Raw genomic sequence first — 27,275 nt, 5'->3', positions numbered from 1 at the left:
ACCTTACTTCAGCTTTGTAAGGGATCACGTGGAGTGGCTTACTGCCTGAGAAAAGTCCTTGAGTGGAATGTTAAAAAATGTCTGCAATTGGCTTTAACTTGTCTTTTTTTTCTGTTCGAATAAGCGCTTGTAACATCTAGATGTAGGTGAACATTACTCGCGCATATTTTGCTGGTGGAGGTGGAAAAAACTGGTTTAAATATTTGCAGGCGCATTTTTTTTTCATTCCAGAATATTGAACGAACGTGCTAAAGAACAGCAGCTGGGAAGAAACATTTGCTTCGAGTCAAAAATGGCGTAATTTAAACGTGCGCTCCATTTCTTACGAATATGAAAGTGTAAAAAGAAACGAACACAAAAGAAAGCATAAAAATTTCGCAATCAAGGAGCAAGAGAAAAGACAGAGTGAAGCTCTTTAAGGAATACTTGAGCGGTTTGTCTAGAATAGTAGGAAGAGTCTCGATGACACATGAAGTTATACGGACAGTGTACGTCACAGACACACAACGCGCAGAAGATACACCACCACACGAAGCATACAAGCTAAGAAAACTGTTGCATTAACACCAGTGCCATTTATAATGGTTAAAATTCCATGAAGCAATTACAAGTCGTACTGCTGAGGACATGGTACAGCCTGTGGTTTGATTACATTGCGGACATAGGAGCAGTTATTTTTCTTGTGGGTGGACTGCAGGAGCCCTAGAGGTAGGCTGTGTCTTTGCAGACTAAAATAAGAGCAGAATTATGGAGTAGAGTGTCCACGCATACCAACCGCTCTCCATTACGAAAGTAACTTCTGCGTTTATTTGTCATGGTAGGAATTTCAGGATGATAGCAAAGGGAATAACTGAATGGACTGTACATCCTCAATCACACTGCATGGGATCGTTCTGAATCTGCTGTTAGGCTTGATATAGCTTGCTTAAAGTGAGAGCTATAGGAGTTCATATATTACTCTTAAGGTTGCTAGAAAACACCTTTGGAGCCTTTAAAAGGAACTTTTTCTCTACCTTCAAGATGGTACTTCGAAATGCTATAAACAAATAATTTTGTGTAGAGGGTTCAACTATGTTCTCCTTTATGGATATGTAAGGTTAATTATGGTATATATGGCTCTCATATGTGGTTGAATGATGAGTGCTTGTAACACGGTATCGTATGTGTTGATAATTTTTTGATAAATGCCGATTCAATGCTGTAATAATTTAAAACTGGTAAAATGTGTAGATGGACGCATCAAAACATCCGACCTGCCGTGATCACGTTGGGTGCGATCTCTTGCGAAAATACTAGGTCGACAAGTAGGTTTACAATATAATGTGACATGAAATAACGTGAATTGCCATGACTTCGCGACGGAAGTCTCATAGTGACGTCATTTCAGGGAATCACTGCGAGCAGTTCGCCCGTCATTCTGGCCACCATGCATAATACACTACCGTATGTTTTCACTGAAATAGCAAAACGAGAACATGTGCATTTATTTTCTTTATTTCTAGTTTCTTACTGGTGGGCTGACAGCAGTGAAGAGAGTATAGTGAATGGATGAAACATAAATAGCACTACTTAGGTGGAGCTATTCAGTTCGATGTGGATTGTATCTGGTTGGCCCTGAGCTCTCGGCGCGCCTTCTCGCCCACCTTGTTGAAAATTACGGTCATGAGTGGGTTCTTCGGGCCGCACACTCCACGGAAATCGTCCAAGTCGTTGTTGAACACCATGACTCCGCGGTATTTTTCGCGCAAGATGAAGTCCATCTGCAACGAAGGCCAGTACAAAATGCGCAGCGTAAACATGGGCGTTCATTGTTAACTGACGTAGGCCGTGAGCTGTTACTATTGGCCAGGTATCAAGTTAGAAGAATATATAATGGGACTGCTTTTTTTATTTGTTCTAGACGAGAGAGTACCGAGAACCTATTACTTAAAGTGCAAAGAAACGTGAGAATATATTTTAGTAATATTGCGATGATGGAGCAGCTGCCGTTATATCTGTTGAATGGGCTGCAGGATAGCCAGTTGATGGCCTGCTTGTGAAGATTCCAGTAAGGTGAGCCGTGTGTTATAGGCGTTGTGCATATATTGTACCGTAAGTTATGCAACGATGACGAAACCGTAAACGAGTTCAGCTTTATTGGCCCATTAGGACTATAATACCGTATGCCTTGTGTTCGTTTATATAGGTGTAACATGCATGACTGATACATGAGGTTACGATCAAGGTTAATGCCTGTATGGACGCATACAATTTCAACATAAAATAAATATTATAATAATTCAATGGCCAGCATGGGAATTGATATTTTTCTTGGGGGAGGGGGGTTTATGGCAATGACTGTAAATTGAAATCTTGAATTACTGATGTGTTTGGAGGCGTCAACCTATTACGTCCCCAGAAATATATCTTGCACATTCACTAATTACTCAATAGATGTACTAAAAGGGAAATAGTAGGTATTTATTGCTTGGCGTGCAATTTAAGATACCATTTTCGAATCATAACTGCCGTTTCACTGTTGCATGAACGCGAAACACAGGGGAATTAAGACAAAAAAAAGTGGCCACCTAATATTGTCTCCGCCGTTCATGCTTATGTGCTTGGGCGTGTAAGTGGCATTAGAAGTGCTGCTTTGTATCATTTTTGTTTCTTGCCAATCTAGTAGACACATTCTGCCGTGTAACATTCACAATGCGTAGCGTGCACATTTTTCTCCTTTCGTTCTGGAAAGCGATATCTCTTAAAACTAATGCATAAAAGAGAACGCCAGTTTGTAGAATATGGCCTCAGCAGCGATCGTGCTCAATTACCTTGTTCGCAACACTTTCTTCGTCTTCGTAGCCAACCCACTGGTCTCCCTTGTAGGCGTAAGGACACTTGGCCTCATTGTCGAACATCCGTGTCCAACCATTCGATTTGACATCTTGACAAATCTGAAGAAAAGGAGGAAAGAACGTAAAACTTAATATCTTGTTGTTGGTCCGTGTGGGCTTTGGTAGCATAATGAGGTTCACTAGTTCGAGTATGAAGATAAATATTCTAAATGCGTCTGGGGCGTAATACTTGAAGCATCGAGATATTGCGCACGGCGATCCTCGTTAGACCCGCCATCGGCCAAGTACTTTCTCTCCCTTTTTTTTTTTCGTTGAAAAGACCTAAAACAGCAAGAGACAGGAATATCCCTACCGAAAAGTGCTGGTATGAGCCAGTAAATGCTCCCCATTAACAATTGATCATGCGCAGCTGCAGAATTTAGAAGACAAAACGCTCATAATAGACCAGCTCATAATAGACCATCCATTCACCCATACCAGCACGCTTTGGGTGAATGGATGGTCGGATGCCACGAGAGTCCCCTTGAAACGGGGCGGTGGGTTGGGCCGAAGCTCTTTTTTATTCGAATTTACCGAACGTCTTAGCTACCTTATTCTTTTACTGATTCCCAACTTTCTGTACCATTATTGGGAACTTTGTTTTTGTACGTCGCCGTTGTAAGGGGGGGGGGGGGGGGGTCCTCCTACTTTTCTGCCACCAAGCTTCAAATCGCCTTTTGCTTATCTTTGTTGCTGACTTGTTTACTTTCCTCCTGCTATCTCTGAACCAAAGAGATTCAATGATGCCAGCAGTGCTTCAACCGACAGTCGGGTAGATATTTTCACATTCTGTCCCTAGCTTTGTCGCAGCAAGCACATGCTTCTTCTTCCTTGGTGTACCTCGCTTAAAACTGCACGTTCTAAGGACTCCTGATCGAGATTCGAAAAGTAATGAGCTTACCTTTCAGTTATCCTAAATTCTTCTTTCCTGATTTTGTTTTTACCTCTTAGGTATAATTACTCATAGCCGGCTTCCTTTCAATTATCGTGCCTGTAGCAGACACTTTTGAAACCAGCATATACCTATAGTCGGCGCAGCAGTGAAAATGAATAGTTTTGGTTATGCCCTTAGAGGCTATGTTGAAGAATTCGAAAATCAAACTACTCTGAATTACGATGTGGTAGAAGCTTACTTCTCCTTCGCGAGTATATTGCGTGGAAACTATATTGTATTGACTGAATTAACAATAGGTCGTTGCTGATGGCTTGAGGCTAAATGATAATAAAGACAGAACAGCATAATCGAACGCTAGTTGTGTCACTTTAGGTTTGATGGACATATGGTGAAACCCATCAGCGGTATTGTGCGAGACGCTCGGGTGGAGCAATTGCCGGCCTTGTTCGCCAGGCTAAACCCGCCTGTTGCTACAATTCACCACCACCACCACCACCACCAGGATAAAAGCAAATTTGTAGGTTGTGCAAATGAGGACCGGGTTTTCTTTCTTTTTCGCAATACATGTAATGCGGTAGTTGAAATGCGTGCTCACCACGCTTTGAGTTTTGTTGAAGGCTTTGCGCTTGAAGTTGCGACATACAGCTGTTGCTCTATAGCCGTCATTGCAAGACCTATAGTTGGAAGCTTGAGCTTGAAAGTGGCGACGTCACTTATCATCACCGTATAAATGATGATGATCATTTATGAATAAAAACAGTGAGTCGGCGCAGGTTCGTGCGTAAGTGGCTGCTGTTTGCGGGCTTACGCTCTGCTGCCAACATAATATTAAATAATTCACTCCTGTACTTTGTGTTAAATAGTCGCACGTGCAATGCGTCTATCGTGCATAACCTTCTCGAGAAAATACACCATTAATGATTAGATATAGGTAGATCAAAAAAACGGCACACACTCAGGCTCACTGAAGGTGGGTAGTGGGGCGCCGACTGGTGCGGACGTGCAAACATCGGCTCCCGATATCATCAATGATTTCACGAGGTTATTCACGCTAAATCGAAGTGAATTGTGTACCAACGAAAGCAGCAAGTTACACGGATTCCGTGGATACCGGATTTATTTCGGTGGGTGGATTTTTTCTCAACATTTTCTGCATTCGAATTCTCAACCTCGTCGTTCAAAGGCGGGTAGGCCTAGGCCTAACACCGCAAGTCAGTCATTGCCGCCATGGAAATCGTCCCCGGTGAGACGATATCGCCGGAAGATGCGAATGACCCGGGCTGGATTGCGGCGTATAACCGCAAATCACGCAAGGTAAAGGCCAGTCAACCACAAGGAGCAAGTTCAAGTACTCGTGGCAGACGAAGGGACGGTGATCGCACCGCCGGACCGAACAGCGCATACCAGCGCCTCGTCGCTACCTCGAGACTCCCTCAGCTACCGAGGGACACGTTCCGTATAATCGTGAGACCCCGAGACGGTCTTAACGTGGCCAAATCTACACCAGTGCAGGTTGAGCAAGCCCTGGCAATGGCGGCAGCCCTGGCTCCTCAAGACCTCACGGAAGACTCCATCTGCCCCAACGTAACTCATAATATCTTCATCATCTGCACCCCCAGCGAACGTAATGCAAGAGCATACGCCACGGTGCAACAAATTCGCATGAAAGACACTACGTATCGGGTCGCAGTATACCCGGCGCCACCCGATGATACCTGCAAAGGCGTAGTCCGAGGCATTGACCTCGAGCTCAACGACTCCCAACTCCGAGAACTGATCGTCACGAAACGCAACCCCAACGCCTTGGAGGTGAAGAGAATCAAGAACACCACAGCCGTGACAATCCTTTTCCAAGGAATGCAAGTACCAAATTACATCTACTGCGGAGCAAGCATTGTTCGATGCACACTCTTTCGCAGACACACAGAAGTTTGCTACAACTGTGGCAACATCGGTCACCGCGCGGATGTCTGCCCTAACCCCAGTACGACGTGGTGCCGGAAGTGTGGCATCAAAACTCCAGCGGAAGATCACCAGTGTTCCCCTCACTGCACCCTGTGCGGCGGACCGCACCCCACCGCCGACAAGGACTGCAAGCGCAAGTTTCAGGTCCCTTACATCGTTCGACAGAGACGCCGCCGCAGACGCAACCGACGCGGCCGTAGCCGCTCCCAAGGACCAAGCGGTGCCAGTCACAGTGACTCGAGTGCCGCCTCGGGCATTCCCGTAGCGACCACAAGGAGTCGCTCGGTCACGCCGACACCCGAGCGCCGCAGCGCCCTACGCAGCAGCCGCTCCCGCTCCAGGGGACGACGCAGCAGCCGGTCCTGCTCCAGGGGGCGCCCTACATCCGGCCCCACGGAACTGACGTGGGCCGACCGAGTACGAGGGAGACATCACCAGCAGGAGCAACGGGACGTTTCATCTACCAGACAGGTAACGCGGTCTTCATTGCCCGAGCATGAGAGCGAGATAGTCACAGCCCTACGACAGGAACTAGCGGGTCTCCGGGCCACCATACAAGTGCTTACAGCGCAGCTTAATGACGCAAAACAGGAGATTCAAAACCTTAAAGCTCCCAAACAAGCACCACCTCAGGAGACAAACGTAAAAGTTAGCACAGCCAAACGCAAGCCCCCTCCGCTCCCAGAGACGGAAGAAGAGAGTAATGCACCGCAAGACACCCTAGGCGAAATTCTGCGCCTCACGCGAGAGAACCTAGAAAGTATTCGTATCCTAACGAATCGTGTAGAGGTGGTCGAAAATAAAGTCGCCATAAAAATTAAAAACAAAGCTAGTCAGCCACAACAGATGGACACGACGACGCACCCCTCGTCACCAATAAATCCCCCGCAAAACCATCATGGCTAACACGACACGGGACACCTTAGAAATTTGGCAGTGGAATTGCGCTAGCTACGCGAAACGCAAATCCTCGCTGCAACAGTACCTCAAAATTCAACGCAAAAAGCCGCACGTAATACTATTACAAGAAACCCTATGTGAAACCCTCACGCTCTCAGGGTACAGCCCCGTCTCCCAAAAAGGAGGGGACGCCAGGAGAGGCATCGCCACGCTCGTTAATAGAAAATTCGCGCATATCGTGCATAACGTCCTTCCGAAAAACAGTCGCATCGAGGCGATCCTAATCGAGCTCGTGCCTAACCGACTTCTAAAACAAAGCATTTTTGTACTAAACGTCTACAGCTCCCCCGCGCACTACAAACAATCTTTCCACGCGATCCTTTCTAAAGCCACATCATTGGCACGAAACTCACCGCTCATTATCGCAGGGGACTTCAACGCCCCCCACCCGTCGTGGGGTTACCCCACAATCAAGCCTAGCGGCAACAACCTCTCGCGCGCGATCGACGACCTGTCCCTCACCCTGGTGACGGACCACAAGTTCCCCACCAGATTGGGTACGTCGACACAACGCGATACTACGCCGGACCTCACGCTACTCCGAAATGTAGCAAACTACACATGGACGAATACGCAAGAGAACCTGGGCAGCGATCACTTCGTCATACGCACAGAAATACCAAACACGGCGGCCCCACCCCGGTCTTTCACCCTTACAGACTGGGATAGCTTCCGCCAGTTACGGAAGGAAGACACGAACACGTACGATTCCTTCGCAGAGCTCCTCTCTGCGATAAAGGGCGACGTAGCTAGAGCCACGAAAACCATACAAACGGAATTGGAGGTCCCAAGGGTTGACCCTCACCTCGCACACTTACTCGAGGCCAAGGCCTCGATACTTGCGCGATGGCGAAAACAACGTCTCAACAGACGCCTGCGCAAACGCATCGCGATACTCAACCGAGATATCGAACAATACTGTACGGAGCTCACAAGACTCCAATGGCAGGAACTATGTTCGGCGGTCGACGGCCGCATGCGGACCGGAGGTAAGTGGAACCTCCTGAAACGCATGTTAGACGACAGCCAAACAAAGGACAATCACAGCCACGCGTTAGACCGACTTTTACACTTACATAAAGCGAAAGGGGGAACAGAAGAGTCCTTCCTGGCAGAAATCGCCAAACGTTACCTTCCATTAGGCGACGCTCACCCCAACGATTACCCGAGCATAAAGTGCGACACCACTCCCGAACTAGACGCTGCCTTCACGGAAGCAGAAGTTCGAGAGGCGCTACACAACCTCAACAGCAGATCGGCCTCAGGACCCGACGGGGTAACCAACCGAATCTTACGTAACTTAGACGACCAGGCCATTACACTACTCCTTAAAGACATCAACCACGTGTGGGAAACAGGAGAGGTACCAACGCAATGGCGCACGGCCACGGTGGTCCTTATCCCAAAACCCGGCAAACCACTTAACCTCGACAATTTACGCCCTATCTCTCTTACCTCATGCGTGGGTAAAGTAGCCGAGCACGTCATTCAAAACCGAGTGTCACGCTACATTGAGGAACACGAACTCCTCCCACACAACATGGTAGGGTTTCGACCCCACCTTTCCACGCAAGATGTCATGTTGCTCCTAAAAAGACAGGTCTTTGACGTTAAAACAAGAGACGTTCGAGGCATCCTCGCCCTCGATATCACGAGAGCATTCGACACTGTCTCGCACCGCTTCATATTGGAGTCTGTGGCAGGCCTCGGCCTCGGCCAGAGATTTCAGGAGTACGTGCGCTCCTTCCTAAAAGACAGAGAAGCCCGACTGCGAGTCTCACAACTTAAGTCGGACTGCTACACGCTGGGTTCCGTCGGAACACCGCAAGGCTCAGTCATCTCTCCATTACTCTTTAACATAGTGATGAAGGGACTCGCAGACAAACTACGAGACATCCCGAACGTAAATTTCGCTCTATATGCAGATGACATCACCATCTGGAGCCCGGGAGGCTCCCTGGCAGACATGGAGCAGGCATTACAGTCTGCCCTAGATGCCACGGAGGAGTACCTACTAGAGACAGGAATGACGCTATCTTCCAAGAAATCGGAACTCTTACTATATCGCAAGTCTTGCCAAGGAGTCCGATACCTAACTCCTCTAGACGAACTTCCGATCGCACTACATACAAGTGACGGCCAACAGATTCCGCGAGTCGACCACATTCGCATTCTTGGGCTTCTAATCGAAGCCACCGGATGCCACGCACACTCGATCAAACACTTAACCGCCAAAACCGAAAATATGATCAGACTCATCCACAGAGTCTCAGGGCGCAGGAAGGGTCTCTGCGAAGATAACCTACTGCGCGTATACCACGCGTTCCTTATGAGCCATATTAATTACGTCGCCTCTGCCCACAACTGGACGAAAACAGAAAAGACGAAACTGAACACGCTCATGCGCAAGAGCATCAAACAGGTCTTGGGCATTCCACAAAGAGCAAGTACAGCAATGGTTGATCAGCTAGGCATGCACAACAACATCGACGAAGTGATCGAGGCTCAGACTATGGCGCAAATACTCCGCCTATCCTCGTCCAAAGCCGGTAGACTAATTTTAGGCGAAGCTAATGTCTCCCCATCTCCCTATCTCGAACACGCTGTTACCCTACCGAGTGAAATTAGAGACAACTACAGAGTCTCACCGTTTCCCAGAAACGTCCACCCACTATACAACGTGGGTAGGCGTCGGGCCCGCGCCCGCGCGATTCTCGACCGCACAGACGCGGATCGTGAAGCCACCGCATTTGTTGACGCGGCCCAGTACGGCAATACATCAACTTTCGCGATAGCAGTTGTGGACGGCAACGGAACGTTACGGTCATCGGCATCGGTTAAATCGATCACTAGCGCTAAAGCCGAACAGATAGCCGTAGCCATCGCCATGGCAGACCCCACATTTACCCATGTCCTCACGGATTCGCGTGCTGCAATTCGGGCTTACGAAAGCGGCAATGTACCGAAAGAGGTAGCGCATATATTACTAGCGAGCTCAAACGAGTGCAAACGGTGCCTCTCCTGGTTCCCCGCTCACATGGGGAAGGACATCCACCCGCAAAAACCCAACCTCAATGAAACGGCCCATGACCGTGCGCGAGAACTTGCCCGCCGCGACGGTCCCACGGCCTCCGAGGGGCTGGACATTCAGTTCAATGACCCGCTACTCACATATCAAGAAATCACCTCACACTATCGAAAAGGCAGAATGAAATACCCGCTCCCGCACGCCAAACTCGAGCGCGCGCAGGCGGCCGCGTTTCGAATGCTGCAAATGGCCTCGTATCCGTCACGAGGCCTATTAAGCCACTACAATTCAGAAATCCCGGCAAATTGCCCAGACTGCCCAGAACCCTACTGCTCACTCTCGCACATGCTTTGGCAATGTACCGCGTTACCAGAGGGCCCTCTCTCCAGTGAGCGCGAATGGGAAGAAGCCCTCAAAAGCCCGGACCTCAAACTGCAATTCAAGGCCGTCCAGAGGGCCCAAGAACTGGCGGAGCGTCACCACGTTCCCGTCCCGACTTGGGCGTCGCCTACGGTTTCGGCCCAAGGAGCTCGCCGCGTGCGATCTCCAACGGCTTAGACCCCTCAGGACCTCAATAAAGTTCTTGACTGACTGACTGACTCAGGCTCACTCACAAAACTATTAATGCGAATAACATTATTTGCCTACTTCAGCCTATCTATCTATCTATCTATCTATCTATCTATCTATCTATCTATCTATCTATCTATCTATCTATCTATCTATCTATCTATCTATCTATCTATCTATCTATCTATCTATCTATCTATCTATCTATCTATCTATCTATCTATCTATCTATCTATCTATCTATCTATCTATCTATCTATCTATCTATCTATCTATCTATCTATCTATCTATCTATCTATCTATCTATCTATCTATCTATCTATCTATCTATCTATCTATCTATCTATCTATCTATCTATCTATCTATCTATCTATCTGTGTCTGTCTGTCTGTGTCCTCTTGTGCCACCCCCTATGTGCTTGGTCCTGATGTGTTGTGGTCGTTCCATTGTCGTCATTCCAGCATCACGATTTCTTAAGTTCGTCATGCCATCGTTGTGACGCCTTCTATACTCACCCAGTGACACAAGTCGTCTAATACGAGGGGGAATCCGTCTGTGCCCCTATTTTTTAGCGAAATTAGGGCTGTAAGTGTGAAGGCAACGCATGCATTCAAAGTGGTGGACTTTCCTGGACAGGCCCAGCCTTAGCTGCCCGTAGCTTCGCTGCACGGCGCTGCTGTCAGTTGTAGAAGATGGTGGTTGCACTTCAAACGTTCCCGGCGTACAAGCAACGAAGTGTGATTCGTTTTCTACAGAGCAAGGGACGAACACCCATCGAAATCCGCAGGGAAATGCAGCCCACGTATGGGGAAAGTGATCTCACTTTGAGAAGTGTGAGGTGGTGGTGTTGTGAGTTCGCAAAAAGCCATGAGGACTTGCATTAAAATCAGAGTCCGGCAAGGCCGCGTGCGTCACTGACCACACAAGGGCATCTCAAATTTACTGCTGCGATGGGACAAATGCCTCAACCGGTGTGGGGACTAGGTGGAAAAATTGTGTAAATTACGTAGGATTGTACGTTATGTTTGTAATTACCTATATGTACCTTATTTTGACTATTGAAAGTAGGGGCAAATACTTTCTGATTCGCCCTCGTAGCTTATGCGACTAGATATGGGCTCATGATCGTGATGTCTTCGTTATCATTGCATCGCTGTAAATCCAGCTTTGTCGTTCGACACTGTTTATATCGTCGTCATCGTCACGCCATCGTTGTCATACGGTCGTCACACATTTGTTGTCACACCACCATAGTGATGCAGTCGTGGTCGTCGTATCGTCGTCATTCCAGTTTCGCGATCGGACTCTCATGATGCTGCCATCGTCACTCCTACTCCGACCCAGGGATCCAAGTTGTCTAATAGCACGGACCACTTGGTAACTGTTCGGGGTCCTAATGATGTCGTGGTCGGGGCGTCGTCGTCATTCAGCCTTGTCATCCGACTCTACTCATGCCCTCATCGTCACGCTGTCGTTTTGTCACTGTCATTACTTCAGTAACTTCATCCCGTTGCTGTCATACAGTCGTCGTCATACCACCTTCCCTGTTCTATCGACGTCAATATTTCATCTTCATTGTGTTGTAATCATACTGTCGTCATTCAGTCGTGACTATGCCGCCCTTATGCCGTTATAGTCAGACAATCACTATCCTACCTATATTGTCAGACCGTCTTTATAATGCCACCGTAGTTGCGCGTTCATTGTCACTCTACTTTCTTCATCTGACTCTCCTCACGCCGTCGTCGTCACAACATCATCGTCAGAAAGGTTTCGCGATGCAGTCATCGTCACGCCATTGCAATGATACACGTACTCGTCATATCATTGCCCTCATGCCGTAGTCGTGCCATCGTCGTCACTTCATCATCGTCAAACAGTCGTCTTCACACATTCGCTGTCATATGGTCGTCGGGCAGCCGTCGCGGCTGTTTCATCGTCATCATTGTAACTGCGACATGCGACTCTCGTCATGCCGTCATCATCATACCGTTGTCATCATGCCATCATCGTCACGTTGTCGTTTCACTAATGCCGTCACTTCAGTATCGTCATCCCATCGTCGACGAGCGTCGTCGTCACACCACCATCGACATCATTCCTTGTCCTTCATTCTATCGTAATCATGCTGTCGTCATTCAGTCGCGATTATGCCACCGTTGTCATGCCATCGCAGTCATTCCCGCTTTTTCAACCAGTTATATTCGTATATATCATCGTCGTCACACCACAGTCGTCATCTAGCTCTCGTCACTTCATTGTCCTCATGTGTCGTGATTACGTTGCCGTCGTTATACCATCTAAATAATTTAAATAACGACACCTAATTGTTTTCATGCCATGGTCATTATACGCCTTTGTCGTCAATCGATATCATTTATTCTGCTTCGTTCCATCGTCACCGCGTCGGCGTCATACAGTCGTCGTCATGCCTCCCCGCTCATAGACCACCTTGGCAAGCGAGCGCCATAGCAAAGTGGGACGATGTCCGAGTATGTGCAATATAGCCGAAGCAACGAAAGTTTCACAATTACAAGCGCAGGTGCTAAATAAACGTGACGTCAGGAATGGGATTTGTCGCTGTATTGCTCGATTGCTATTCGCATTACCACCGATAGTCAGCATGAGATAAGTTCTACCGTAATATTTTTTTTCTTAGGGTTTCACTCTGACACAGACTCGCCAAACATTTACTCAGCCAGGCTCACTCAGACTCACGCTACTCACCCCACCCTCGAGCTCACTGGGACTCTGACTGCCGGGTCGGTCTGAGTCTCAGTGAGCCTGTGTGAGTCGACTTATAAGTTAGTTTGCCGATCAATGCTGCGCACTTCTCTCACATAGCAAATACGAAGTTGCCGTCTTGTGACGAAAGGTTGGAATGAAGCGAGAGTAGTTATCATAAACGTAACGCTTCATAAATAGCGCATGACAGCAGGATGAAATCAAGAAGTGAGCTCACCTCGTAGTAACCCTTGAGTTCGTCAGATCCAACATAAGGCCCTGCTTGTGCTCGTGCAGTGGCTATGATGCGTGCCTTGGGTCCGTTCTTCTTGGGGTCGCGAAGCACGTATGAGCGGCCGTAGTAGGCGATGCCTAGCATTAGCTTCTGCTTCGGTGCGCCCTTGCGGACCAGCCGCTTCATACCTTCGGCCTGCAAGAGAAGCGCGTCACGCAGCTTCAGTCAGCGAAGAATAGCTACGCATTTTCAAGGAAAATACCAATATCTCAGGTGTACGTTTAATCCTTTAGAGACTTATGCGCACAAAGACAGGACGTCGAACGAAGAAGGGACGCACAACATGCGCAAACTTCCACTGTCTTTTATTGTGTTTTGTAGTACTAAGTGATAAGGAAGTGAGGTTTCTGGATGGTGAAACGGCATGACAGTGACAAGTTTCGGTTTCTCTGGCACATGTGGCTATTCAGTTGTAGCATGCCCTTTTTTTTTCTTGCCTTCCTGTTTTTTTCCTGACTGTGGAAGCGTATATATCTGTCGTTATCACAATAAAAGCCAGTTGAAGTTTGCGTATGTTGTGTGCCCCTTCTGTTCGACGTCTTGTCTTTGTGCGCGCATAAGTCTCTAGAGAATCATATCCAACCATGTCGACCAAAACGTAAGGCTTCTCAACTACGTCAAATCGTCGTGTCCTCAAACGAAAAAGTTAGAATGCTACAGATGACGTACTATATGTCGTGAAGACAGCTTGCTAGGTTTTTTCGTACTTACATAGTACGTGTATGTATGTATGTATGTATGTATGTATGTATGTATGTATGTATGTATGTATGTATGTATGTATGTATGTATGTATGTATGTATGTATGTATGTATGTATACATGTATGTATATGTATGTATGTATGTATGTATGTATGTATGTATATGTATACATGTATGTATGTATGTATGTATGTATGTATGTATGTATGTATGTATGTATGTATGCACGTATGTATGTATGTATATATGTATGTATGTATATATGTATGTATGTATGTATGTATGTATGTATGTATGTATGTATGTATGTATGTATGTATGTATGTATGTATGTATGTATGTATGTATGTATGTATGTATGTATGTATGTATGTATGTATGTATGTATGTATGTATGTATGTATGTATGTATGCACGTATGTATGTATGTATGTATGTATGTATGTATGTATGTATGCACGTATGTATGCACGTATGTATGCACGTATGTATGTATGTATGTATGTATGTATGTATGTATGTATGTATGTATGTATGTATGTATGTATGTATGTATGTATGTATGTATGTATGTATGTATGTATCTATGTATGTATGTATGTATGTATGTATGTATGCATGCATGCATGCACGTAAGTATGTATGTATGTATGTATGTATGTATGTATGTATGTATGTATGTACGTGCGCACGTAACTGCGTTGGCCCTCTTGCATGCAATACTATGAACCTCAGCGCGTGTTCTCAGTAAGTTACAAGTGCTTTCATGTATGTATGAACTAGATCTTGATATATATTTGTGCGTGTTTATCTGCTATATGTTGCGGCAGAGCTTATGTATGTGCTCCTTGCTTTCGGGTGCACTCAGTGATTTGCGGTGCATCCTGTTCTTTTTCACGCGGCGGGTAGTAGCCGGTGCAACCCAAAAACACAATTTCTTTTTTTTTAGCGTCATGTCAGTACATACACAAGCACATAAACACACACACACAAAAAGAACAATTAAGCTGGTGGGTAGCTGAGGCATTGGGTGTAGAAGATGAAAGAGTTTGCTTCCTGTTAATTCATTTCACTGCAGCAGTGAGGTGACTCGTGAAAGTTGGTTGTGCTTTCTTGTTGATAAGAAACAGCGCAAATAAGGCGACACTGCGAGCCCGAAGAACGCGACTCCTGTGTACACCTGTGGATCTGTGTATCGTTTCGTTACCGCCGCTTTTGCGCGCCAATTCATAGTAGAAACATAACAGAATAATACATTGCAATAATAGAGTGCCGTGCCATAAGCAGTGTGTCGGAGCGGGACAAAAACAAACAGGTTGGCATCGTAGCAGAACTCGCGGCTTGCGCGCTGAAGAGCTTATAGTTTCGTTTTCTACGGGCAGAACGCTTTGTTACCGAAGTTTTATGATTTGTTTATGTTCGTTTAAGTTCGTTTTATCGGAACTTGACACAAGGCACTGAGCACGATCTCAGAAATCTTATTTCACTTATTGAGAAAAATAAATACTATGTTTTTATCGTTACGTTGCTTCGAAAATGTCTGTATGCGAACCAAAACCATTATAAGCCGCTACGGATCATTTTCTTTTTCGTTCCGGAGCAGAGCGGGAACGGAGCTTTTTTCAGTGGAACGAAACCAAAACCAGAAGGAAAAGCATTTCGCTCCGTCACTCTGGCCAGGAGACATATATGGATCTTATGAGGCCCTATGACGATAAAAAATACAAATTAAGTGTTTGAAAAGGAAGCATTTTATGAACAAGGCGTGATATAAATTGATGTTTTACTCACAGGTGGGCACACAGTGCCGACGAAGAAAACAAACCAATATGTAATATCCTCTACGCAACGTGTAGGAACCAGCAACGATATGATACGCCGTAATGCTAAAGCTAAATAATGACTTCACAGTAAATGTGCGATCGGTGCGACACAAGTTTGGTGCAAAGAACATGCTCTACTCGTTCATTTTTTTTTTACATGCGAGTGTTACGAGAAAATCACAAATTATCGATTCGCCCCCGGTTACGCATAATTACGCGTTATATCTTCTTTCTTTCTAATTTTGTGTTCACTCTCGGTGCTTCCTCTGCGTACTCACGATGGTGAGGTCTTGAAAGTAGGGAGAGTCTCCGGCCCTCTTGTAAAGTATGCTGTGCATGTCCGTGAACCGGTTCCAGGTCCCGCGGAGGTCGTAGGCAAGGACGTTGAACCAGTCGACGTATCTGCGTAACGCGATAATAAATGCGTCACCTTCTTTTATACTAATTTCTTGATTTTCTTTCGCTCATGACTTCGGCCTCGCTTTTTCTCTTCTTTCTTTCTCGTCGTCCATCGTTGGCTTCGATTTCCCCTTCCCGGTGCCATAGCATCTCGTATGCGCCTCTCGGCGAGAACCCTTTCCTGCCTACGCGTTGACCGGCACAACACGCAACTGTAACTTTTATCTTTAGATTCACAAAGCTAAGGGTATATAGAGAACAACATAAAAAAAGACATTTCTGTCAAGACCCCGTATTAAGAGATGCATCGAATCGCCAGACCATGCAGGGTCGCACACGTGGCAGATGCGTCCCTAAGGAGTTGAAATAGACGTCTTCATGCTTATATGACTTGAAGGGACACTAAAGTGAAGAATGATTTCTTCTGCATCAGTAAATTACCGTTCTACGACACCAAAAACACCACTCTTACAGCAATAAGACGTTTGGTAAGCCAGAAAAAGCGCAAGAACGAAATACGGGTGGCGACGCCTGCTCAACTTCCCGCACCTGGGGGCTGTGACGTCTTGGATTTTGATGGCGTCTTCTAGGGCCTACTAATTATATATAGTGGTACAGATTGACTACCTTGTGTTCTAAAGGAACCAAATATTATACATGGAAAGTTTCGGGAACCATTATTCAGCCAACGCGGCCCAAATTCAAAAACATACTTTGGAATCCCTGACGTCACGCTGACGTACCAGCACTGGGGTTTTGGCGCGAAATTCAAATACTGATACTTGGACCTTCATTTTCTCATCTAATAAGCAAGCTATTTTTTTTTAAATGACTGCCTGCAGGGTTCTCAAACAATGCTTCATTAGTCTAAACTGATTTATTGTTTCGCTTTAGTGTCCCTTTAAACTAATGTTCGCATCTTCTTACTTTCTTTTTCTTGCTCGGTGGAATGATAATCTTTTTTTGTTCACTAGAATTTTTCACCGTAGTAACAGACATACGATAAAAGTATGGACGCATCAACTAACGAGAAAAATGAAGAAATCATTTTTCCAGATTGTATGCTAGCGTGCGGTGTACGTGACAGCACTGAGCGATATGTGGCTAAGCATGGGGAATGTGATTAGACGGCACTTGCTGGCAGCATATTTTTTGCAAATTATCTCGTGCAGATCAGCCTGTGCGACAATAAAAGGAAGGATTTCTCTTCTAAGCATAATAATGCACATGTCGTACAGAATTAAAATTTTTACTAGAACACAGGACTGCGGCAGGGGAGTTAGTTGTCTCCCCTAGTGATGCTATAATTATTGGAAGAAAGATCGAGCACTTGGAATACAGGCGTCAATATCAGCTTTAAGCAATTTGCAGACTGACTAAGATTTCAATTGATGACACTCAAGAAAAAAACGAAATGTCACATAGCGGCTGGCCGCGGCAAAAAGTATTTCAATTAATTGTACCTTTTTCGCAGCACGATTGCCACACTTGCTTTCATGCCGCGTGAAATAATATTACTCGTGCGCCGTTATTGATTATTCGTTGTGTTCTAACATGGTAACGAAGGTAACATGCTCACCGCTGCATGTTAGGGATGTCGTAGCCATCGTCTAGGTAGTTCTCCTCCAAAGGAACAGCGGCCGTCAAGTAGAGAGGATGGGCTGCAAAGGCTTCTTTCAGCTCCTGCGTAATAGAAACGTGGATGTATGGCAATGATATAGGTAGTACCCGCGCATGTAAGAAAACGGAATTGATGTCAGAGCTCCGACGCGGTTGTCAGAATAGCACAACAAAATTCGTTTGCTGGTTTTAAGGTTCATTGAGGTCGTTATCTTAGTGTGTATCCTGGAATCTTATTTATTTATTTATTTTCCCTAAAGGCAAGTTCGGTTTTACCATACGATGAATGATCGCATGTAATTTACGCAGAATGCTATCGACTACCAAAACAACAACACAAGTTCCACGGCTAGAGTAAGATGACTAAAATTTGCACAGGAGCGAGGTGCAAGTTATGCGAACAATTAGTGTTACTAGGGTCAGGAAAGCCTTGCATTTTAAGCAATGCTCCTAAAAGCTGCTAAAAGGTCGTCTGGCTCTATTTATTTATTTTTTAAAATTCATACTGCCGTCGAAAATGAACGAATTCAACCTAGATTAGACAAACTAGATGAAAACGCACAGCTTTAAATAAACATTGTGTCTACTGTGTGGTGAAGTGCTTAGAAGGGGCGCCCCTCCTCTCCTCTCGCCGCCCTCTCCCTTTGGTGGAGGCTTCGGGAGAGGAGGACAGCAGTCGCTGGCGACATACATATATGACGAATCGGCTTATATGTATACCCAACTGCGACTGCCGATACGGCTGTGCTGGTTAAAGACCCTGTTCTCAGGGGAATGACACAATGAAACTACAAACACTGGCTAAATATCTTCCCTGCTACAAATATACGTCTTCTAACGCATCGCTCCTTTCATAAAATGAAGAGCTCTCCAAAAGCTTATGGTTATTCACTTGCATTGATGTTTGTCGAAGGTTCCTTCACATTTTTTTGTTTTGCGAAGTTGTTATTCAAATTACAGTGCAGATGGCGCGTTTGTTGGGAAAAAACTGTTCATAATAGTATATCTACTAGCGAGCGAACGAGCGAGTGTATATGATAATACAAGAATGAAAAAAGAAAGAGGCGCGCCATGAGCGTGTTAAGAAAAGGTCAGAAGGAAGCATGCTATGCGATGTTCACGTGATGAGGACTGCGAATTTATTGAGTTTCCGGGCTATATACTCCAGCACCTCGGTAGTCCCGAGACATTAAGCCATTGCTGATTGCTTAAACAGACCACGGGGAATTCACGAACGCTGTTAGGTATGAGTATTTTAGAAAAAAGATAATTGTTTTTTAGTTATGACACAGATGCTTCCAGCGGAGATACATTCCTAAATTCAGCGCCCGACGTGACCTGCACTTGCTTAAGGTTCACCCCCGTAAACTTTACTTCGATGTACATTTCCTTCAGACTCGACAAAATATAACCAAACATTAAAACCAGCACATCTGTTACTATGATGTCGTGAACGTTCCCTTTTATTGTGAAAGCAAATATCGTTATATAGCTTTGCAATTCAAAATATTTTTAGGCACCGCGAAACAAAGGTGTTTACTCCTGGTTATAACAGAGATATCAAATTTTTAATATAAGCAAAATAAATTATTACTGGGGTTTTGCTTGCCAAGACCACTATATAAATATGAAACACACCATAGGGAGCAACTTCGGATTAATTTCACCCGCTTGGGGTTCTTTACGTGCGCCTTATTCGAAGCACACGAGCGTTTCTGTATTTCACCCCCATCGAAACGAGGCCGCCGTGGTCGGAATTGAACCCACGACCTCGAGCTCAGCAACGTGACGCTATAGCCACTAAGCTACCGCGGAGGGTTGATCTGACCCTAATCGATGTGTAGAATCCAAAGAGAGAAAGAGACGAAGACAGTGTCTAAGGATGTCTAGAGAAGCTAGCCTAGCGACAGCAAGTCATAAATGCATCAACGTATAGTATTCTCGGCGTATCGTTTGACAGACAATGCTGGTGAATGGCGCGTCTCAGGAGCGGCCACGCAATCTCTGAAGTTCATGAACGGACCACTTGAATTAGTGGACTGTCGTTTAAGAAGAACCGTGCTAAGGAAATTCTAACATAGTCAAACTACGCACAGGACTCCGCGGGAATATCACTGGGCAGCTTGAAACAGCAGTACTTTATGGCAGCATACTGTGAGTGAAGTATCAGCGCGTGATAACACTTCTAAAAAATATTTATCAGAGTGGCGCAAACATTTATTTACAAGAAGTCTGATTCGGTAGAAACGTACCAGTCTCTAATTTGAGACTGCCAGAAGCGCTTTCATTGTTGATATATGGAAAGAATTACCTTTAGAAGAAGCGCGAAGTTTTCCTTGTCCTGTGGCCTTCCGCCTCGTTTCTCGTAACCTGGGTACTTCCAGATGATTTCGAGGCCGTCGAACTTGTAGTCCAGCATCCAGCGTAGCGCACTCCAGACGAACGCTGCCCGATTCTCCGGCGTGCTGACCATGTTGGAGAAAACCTCGCCGCCTAGGTGCCACCCGCCGACAGCCAGCATAGTCTTCAGGTACAAGTGCTGGGTCTTGAGGTTGGTGAAGTTCAGGTATCGTTCTGGAGTGAGCACAATGCGAAATCACGACGAAGGCAGCCTTGATAAGGAAGAAACGGGCTGTGAAACGCAGCTGCAAGACATGTTGCACGAAATGGGTGAGCACAACATAGCGTGAGCACAATCAATGGTTTTAAAGACCATAACAAAATCCAAACCAAATAAAGTTTTACTAAGGGAATAGGAATGCGTGCGCTATTTTTTTTCATTGCAAGTAAAAAAACAGAAATATAAAAGTTCTAGCACAAGCTCAGCAGCGGAAATTTACCATGCAGAAGAAATATTGCTAAGGTAAAACAAACAGCTTAATTGACGGTGGTCACAATTTTTAAGTCATACCCACTCTGGAACATCACTTGGAACTTCGGGCGTGCTCAGGGTATCATAGGTGGCGGTTCATTGACCGATGCGCTACCTGTGAACTGGAAAATGAAGCTAAGCTTCACTGCATTGTCGTCTATATTCTGCTAACAAGTTTTCGATGGGCCAAATCTACTTGAAGAAAAGTGTTGATTAGAAAGAGTTATTCTTGGTTTGGATTAGAACACGTTTATAGTAATGTTTCTCTTGTACAGGTGGGACAATATTAAATTACTCGAATACGAATCGAATACGAACAGTAAGTATCGAATAACGAATCGAATAGCGAATAGTCAAACACAGACCCACATACGTATTTATGACACCCTGTATTTACTAGTCCAAAAAGAGGCAGCTAACAGTCAGGAACAAAGAATAAGTTTTACATACAAGATCAGCAACTGTCATTAAAAAAAATTCACGAATGTCCTCTCATCATCTTGAGAGCGCAAATGCAAACAAACCTTCCAAGAATTAATGGCTGCTGTATGAAATGAAGCTTTTTCAAAACGCTAAATAAATGGTCGCCGAAAACTAATCAGAAGTTGTAGGGGGAAAATGAGCCTAAAGGACTTCTGTACTGTAAACACACGTAAAAGACAGGTCGTTGCAAAAAAAAAAAAGGCACCACTGCTTGTAGCACAAACGAAGAAAATACCATGTGCATGACTTGACTAACAAAGACACTAAATGAAAGAATACAAGCAACACTGGCAGATTGCCATGTAGGCTTCCGCCATTAAATCGAAAATAAGACTTGCATTAGCATTTTGCTTGTGCATTGCTTCAAAAACTTTTGTCAATGTTTCAATTCTGATCATTTGCGTTACTTTGTCAAGCCGACGGAGAACATTAGCAAGGCTTTAATGTATGGCTCTTGCGAGATGTTTGGGTAGCCTCAAATATTCGACAATAACAAATAATTATTTTTAGTATAGGAACAGCTCTTGCATTACGAATATGAATGGTTGTGTAATATCCCATTCCTATTCAAAACTTCGAATATTCGCCTGCCCTTATGATCTTCTAGTTGTTGTGGCACACGAACGTATGATGCTTTATAAAACTTAGTTTTGTTGTCCATAGATGGTGCGACAATAGGTAGACCACCACTAGCTTCGCTAATCATCCGGTCTAGATTTTGAAACGTGGTGCGTACGGGAAACTTCGCGAGTGGTGCGATTGAAGAGCTCTGGAGCCACATTTTGTAACTATTCTTTACGTTCAAATTTATATTCCTTTCTTATCATCCTTGTCGCCAAGTGGCTAATTCCGGAGATTACGCGGAGGCGTGCTTTCGTGAAAACCAATGAAGAACGGACAGATAAGAAAATGAAAATAAACTTGATCTTTAAAAATTAGGGCCTTAGTTGAGCTGGACACCAGGTTCTCATTTCATTAAGGTGGATAGATGAAAAATAAAAGTGCTTAAAAAAACCAGAAAACGAAAACAAATGCGCACGCCCGTTAGGAGGCACGCAGGGGTTGTCACCCTTACTAAAAGTAAACCTTATTAATTGCTAGGTGAAATTTTCGCAGGTCATTACTCAAGCTGAGAACCATTGAATGATGGCACAAGGTCGCTCGAGCAGCTAGCTTCGCTTTTTGAAAGAATGTACTTATGGGATATGCGCACAGTTCGAATTTTCAGTTCTCATACCCGCTGTACTGAGCGACCAGCTTGGATAACAGCTTGGTAATGTTGGTGACCAGTCTTAACGTTAGCAGTGCTCGGCGAGCATTCGACTAACCAAGTGGTGACTCTCAATCAGTATTCTTAGTAAGCAGTTAGTGAGTTTTGTACACCTTACACAGCATGCTACCATTATTGTGCACAGTTCAAGTAAAAAACATTTGCCCTCCGGCTATTTCTCTGTCTCTATTGCTACATCTGAAAACCGATAAATTTCACGGGGTACTGGGGCCTGCACTAAATAGAGCTGCAATTATCTCAACCTCACTTTGCCTTTCGCGTTGATTAATAAACAACGGCAGTTATTTTAGGATGGCTCTCTAGTGAAACCATTTGCTCGCGTTACATTTTCGGAATGTGCACAGCTTGTTAAATGAAATCTAGGACGTTGATGGCGCCGAAATAGAAGCGGAACTCACGGCTGTCTTCCTGGTACTCAGGAATCATGCTCTTCAACTCGAATGTCTGTTCGTCGATGCCGGCGAACGCCAGCACCACGAAGGTGCACATGTCAAGAGGGACGTCTTCCACTTGATAGTTCATGGGGCTGGGCCGCCGGCTTGCCCAGCCATAGTAGTAGCAAACCACGGGCACCTCGAACTTGTTTCGCGGGATCGTGATACCTTGGATCGCATCGCTGCCTGCACAAGATAAGAAGTAAAAAAACAGCTTTTTTTGGATTGTATGTTTTTTCATGTGGCAACAGCTAGCGATCAAATAGTTTTTAAATAATTCAATGTTCAAAAAAGTATTATGCCCCTGAGGTAGGTGAACATGGCCAATGCAATGTGGAGAAGTTGTCTGGAACGTTATCGAAAAAGAAATTATAGGAAAGTTGTACTAAGGCGAATCTTGAAGTGCCGAAAATCTTCCTATTGTCTGTTCACGTGCCTCGAAATATCCATCGGTGAAAATTTACTGCAACTAGTGAACCTAACTGTTCATTCGGTAGCTTGCCAGGTCATTAGTTTCATAGGGATTTCTGACTTTTAAAACACTGTTTAGGGTAATAGTCATTGTATATTCGCTGTATACAGTGAGTAACAAACATTATGGGCGTGCCTAATAACCTGGGGACCGAATTCGCAAAGCTTTTCGTTCGTAAGAACAGCTTTCCTTTGGTCTATCAAAGGCCGTGATAGCCTAGTGGCTATGACGTTCGATCCCTACTTTGGCGCCCTCCTTGCTATGGAGGCGGAATGCAAAAACGCTCGTGTCCCGTGCATTATGTGCTCGTTAAAGAACATAAGGTGGTAAAAACTAATGCGGACTCTCCCGCTAGGGCGTGCCTCATAATTACATCGCGGTTTTGGCACGTAAAACCCCAGAATTTCATTTTTCATTCACCTCCTGTTCTCAAAAATCGTTTTACCATAAGAACTACTTTTTGTGTGGATACTATTCCTGGATTTTTTCATTATACATAGAAGAAGAGGAAACATGTGCACAGAGTTAGTTCGCTGCCACTGAGCAGCGCTCTGCTCGTTTTTGCATGTGAGGGTGGGATGTTTTTTTTCTGCACGTTGCGAAACTAAAATTCTTTGATACTTATCCTTTCTACGGAGGGATCGTTCTTAAGTTTTACGGAATTAAATAATATAGCCTGTTACAGATAACGTAATTCCATTTCTTGAGCTCGATTATGCGGAAAAGCGGACCTTACTTCTCCAATAAATGCGAAATATACGTTCAACTAAATAACATGTGTTCACTAATTGCATTCTTACGTAATCAATTCACGCCACATTTTAAACTTTAAGAATTGCTGCCGGCGAGCTTGCAATGCGTAGCCACGTGGAATGAATTTTCAGAATGACAGCAGTCTGGAGATGGGGAACATGAAACTTGCCGTAATAATGCACTGTTGTTCCGCTTGATTTCTTAACGAAACCTTCTATTGTGCATGGGAGCAGAAAAGTAACTGGAAAGACCACAAGAATTTGGTTCCAAACTTTAGGAAATATATCGTAGACGGTGTCATCCTGGAGGTTTATATAAAGTGGACAAGTCTTGCAAACGCACCAGCTACAATTCGTAAATTACAGTACGTGCCGTAAAGTAATTAATTAAAAGCTACTAGTAACTTTTTTTAATTAGTTGAATATGTTCTTCAACTACTCGTGCTACTTATGTCTGCCTCTTCGAATAATCCAGATCAAGAGCAATAATTATGCTATCTGCCACAGGCGATCTTTAAAAATTATCACCTCGTATATCAACAAATACGTTTCATGAAATTCGAGGCACTCAGCAGTGAAATCAGAAAAAAAGAAGAAAATAGTCGTACCTTTGCTCACTGCAGTCACTAACTGCAGAACAGCTGGCAAGCATATCAGCAACGGCACAGTGAGCCACATGTCGTTCCCCATGCTCCTGCAGGCCCGGAGTGACACCGAATCCGCGCTTCTCGTGTTGGGCTGTGGGGCACGGGTTTGCGGGTATCGTCTTGTCAAGAGCGGCGACCCCCTTACTCTGCGATTTCACCACGTGGACGCAACACTTGGATCCGATTGCATCTTGTCGCACAAGGAAGCGCTTTTTTCTTTCTTACCTTAAGAGAAAGAAAAATTGATCGCTTAATGGGCAATCAGGGCGCGACACTGCATCCGGGGCGAATGCACAGCGGCGAGTCTTTGGCGGGACGTTTGCGAACGCAACGAAATTTATGCTGATTGGCACGGGCGACGCTCTGTCTCTTCGTGTCCCATTCTAAACGTCTCGGCGGTAACAGCGTTATCTTAACTCCCACTGCAGGAAACCGCTTGACCCCTGAAGCTGCCGCTGTGTATGGCAACAGACATGGACGGCGGCGGGCAACCGGCTTGGACTTCTGCGCTCGCGCGGCCCTCCTCCCGGCGTGTTTTTTTTTTCCGGGCGCCGAAGAGTCGTTTTCTTCCCTCCTCCCTTCTGTCTTTCCACGCACTCGCGAGCGCCCTTCGCGTGCTTTGCGTCGGTATGACGCGGTCCTCTCGTCTTTCTGTGGCTTTAGCTTTGGGGTTTTATTATTAATGCCCGCTTTTTTGCTCGAAGGTCGAGCGTGCCGTGTGGCGGCGCGCAATTTTGTTGTTGACCGCGCCTGCGCGCACGCGTGCAACCCTCGCAAGTTGGTTCCTCCTCTCCCGGCCGGATTTCGTCTTGCCTCGATGCTGCGAGAGCGTAATGCGCTTCCCGCGCGCTCTTGCGGACCATCGTTCACCGATAAGTCTTGTAAGTGGCGCTCGCTAAGTGGCCCATAGCGTAAGCGGAACTTTTTTAACGGGCCTACACGTTATCGCCACTGTCTTTGCTCGTTGAACTATACAGGAAGTAACAGAGTGTACTACCTCACGGAGAAATTTAATTCATTTCAACACTGAATGAGAATCTGAAAAGTGTAATTGAGAAATTACATGCATGAACATGAACATGAATTACATGGACTTAACTTTTCGTTTTACCTCCTTTTGACCTTCTTTTGATTAGTCCCGTGAAACTAACATCTACAACTTGCAACTTGCAATGCAACTTGCAATGTAGACTTTGCAACTACGTTCGACGGCGTCGTTCCCAACTCGGTGCGACCGAAACGAGACTTGTTTGCTTCAAGCCATGTGTTCATTATCGTGTGTTCAGACTATCTGCGCCCACATCCTCGTCAACGTTTTTACTCATTCTCCTATTACCTTCCTGCGAAGTGGTCGAGCATCCCACTCGCCTGTTTCCCGCTTGTTCGCTTTGCTTTTTTTTCTTGAGCGTTGTTACTCTGCGAACCACGCTGGAAGTAGGCCCTTGTTTTTGCAGTCGTTCGTTTGTGACAGCTATTCCGTTTTGTCGTTGCTACTGAGCTTTGAGCTTCGTTTGTCTACCGCTGGTACAAGAGACCGTTGTTGGTCTCCAGGAATAGCCACAGTTTTTTAACGTAGCACTCAAACTGATATGGCTAAAAAATCCCGGCGATGCTGCTTTCACGTATTGCACCCCGTTGCGTGGGGCGATCTACCGTGGTTATTTAACGGTAATTCCTCAAGTTTCTGTCAGAGCGCATTTAAATTAAATACATGTGATCACATGACAAATAAGTACGCATACAAGAATGATGAGCAAATATAAAGATCGTAAAACACGAGTATAATGATATTCCGAACAAACGTAAACGCCAGCTATCACTGTCCAGATTACTGCACTGGCCACGAAACAAGCATATTATGGTTTGTATTGTACTTAGCCAGGTTTAACTCACAAGAAGCTGAGTATTACGAGTTTTCGTCTGCCTTTTCCCCGTTTGCGGAAGCAGGTATGTGGTGCAGAGATCTGATGATGAACACGAACATCTTGTTCTGCCACCAACTTGAAGAAGAGGAACTGAGGGGCCTAATTTCGGTTGGGCACAAGCTAATGAACCCAAGAAAAGCGTCTGAGAAATTATTCGTTGTTTTCTTGAGGTATAAAGATGATAAGGTAAAATAAAAATAAAATTTGACAAAAAGAAAAGAACTTGCGCATTCCAATTCTTGGAATGCACAGGTTGTCTGCACGATGGGTGGGCTATGTGCTTTGCAAAACGTAACACGGCAGTGCACGTCCGAGAGACTATAAATTGCCCTAGGCTAGCGCTCAGGAAAACTGACAGTCACTTAAGTATCCTTACGTGATTTGAATGTGAAAGCATTTTGACTTCTCTAATTAATTGGTTACCTTCATGATACGTGACGTCATACGTTGTCACGTGTCCTTCACAATTATACCTTAATCTACCTTAATGCACCTTAATACACCTTGCTCTAATCTGTACAACCTTAATCCACAATAATTT

General features: G+C 45.2%; 3 protein-coding genes across 4 annotated transcripts in view; 2 read left to right on the top strand and 1 right to left on the bottom strand.

Moving 5' to 3' along the window:
* The window catches only part of LOC135903541 (uncharacterized), a 267,224-nt gene that overhangs the window by 122,602 nt on the left and 117,347 nt on the right, over nucleotides 1–27,275 (top strand). The window lies entirely within an intron of this gene.
* Nucleotides 1,479–25,337, bottom strand: LOC139054688 (endochitinase-like). Of its 2 annotated transcripts, XM_070532135.1 has the most exons (9): nucleotides 25,035–25,337; nucleotides 24,771–24,955; nucleotides 22,903–23,124; nucleotides 20,170–20,432; nucleotides 17,818–17,921; nucleotides 16,118–16,241; nucleotides 13,256–13,447; nucleotides 2,811–2,933; nucleotides 1,479–1,760 (listed from the first exon to the last, which is right to left on the bottom strand). In XM_070532135.1, the coding sequence occupies exons 2-9, from the start codon at nucleotides 24,850–24,852 to the stop codon at nucleotides 1,584–1,586; spliced, it is 1,287 nt and encodes a 428-aa protein (XP_070388236.1). In that variant the 5' UTR covers nucleotides 24,853–24,955; nucleotides 25,035–25,337; the 3' UTR covers nucleotides 1,479–1,583. The 2 variants fall into 2 exon arrangements, with proteins under 2 accessions (XP_070388236.1, XP_070388235.1); XM_070532134.1 differs by having other exon boundaries at nucleotides 24,771–25,337.
* Nucleotides 4,754–9,530, top strand: LOC139054689 (uncharacterized). The gene is made up of 2 exons (XM_070532136.1): nucleotides 4,754–6,204; nucleotides 8,619–9,530. Exons 1-2 carry the CDS (start codon nucleotides 4,996–4,998, stop codon nucleotides 8,685–8,687), a joined length of 1,278 nt encoding a protein of 425 aa, XP_070388237.1. The 5' UTR covers nucleotides 4,754–4,995; the 3' UTR covers nucleotides 8,688–9,530.

This window comes from Dermacentor albipictus, chromosome 1 (genome assembly GCF_038994185.2).
Source record: "Dermacentor albipictus isolate Rhodes 1998 colony chromosome 1, USDA_Dalb.pri_finalv2, whole genome shotgun sequence".
NCBI lineage: Eukaryota > Metazoa > Arthropoda > Arachnida > Ixodida > Ixodidae > Dermacentor > Dermacentor albipictus.
Note: the sequence above shows the minus strand (reverse complement) of the source record. Positions and strands in the feature narration are given on the sequence as shown.

What these genes read in the sequence shown, in the direction of transcription:
- LOC139054689 (XM_070532136.1), top strand. Translation starts at nt 4,996, where the DNA reads ATGGAAATCGTCCCCGGTGAGACGATATCGCCGGAAGATGCGAATGAC. An exon ending in ACGTTTCATCTACCAGACAG is followed by an intron (nt 6,205 to 8,618) that starts GTAACGCGGTCT and finishes CTCTATATGCAG; the next exon opens with ATGACATCACCATCTGGAGC.
- LOC139054688 (XM_070532134.1), bottom strand. Translation starts at nt 24,852, where the DNA reads ATGGGGAACGACATGTGGCTCACTGTGCCGTTGCTGATATGCTTGCCA. An exon ending in GACATCCCTAACATGCAGCG is followed by an intron (nt 16,242 to 17,817) that starts GTGAGCATGTTA and finishes CGCGTTACGCAG; the next exon opens with ATACGTCGACTGGTTCAACG. An exon ending in AACTCAAGGGTTACTACGAG is followed by an intron (nt 2,934 to 13,255) that starts GTGAGCTCACTT and finishes CCTTTTCTTCAG; the next exon opens with ATTTGTCAAGATGTCAAATC.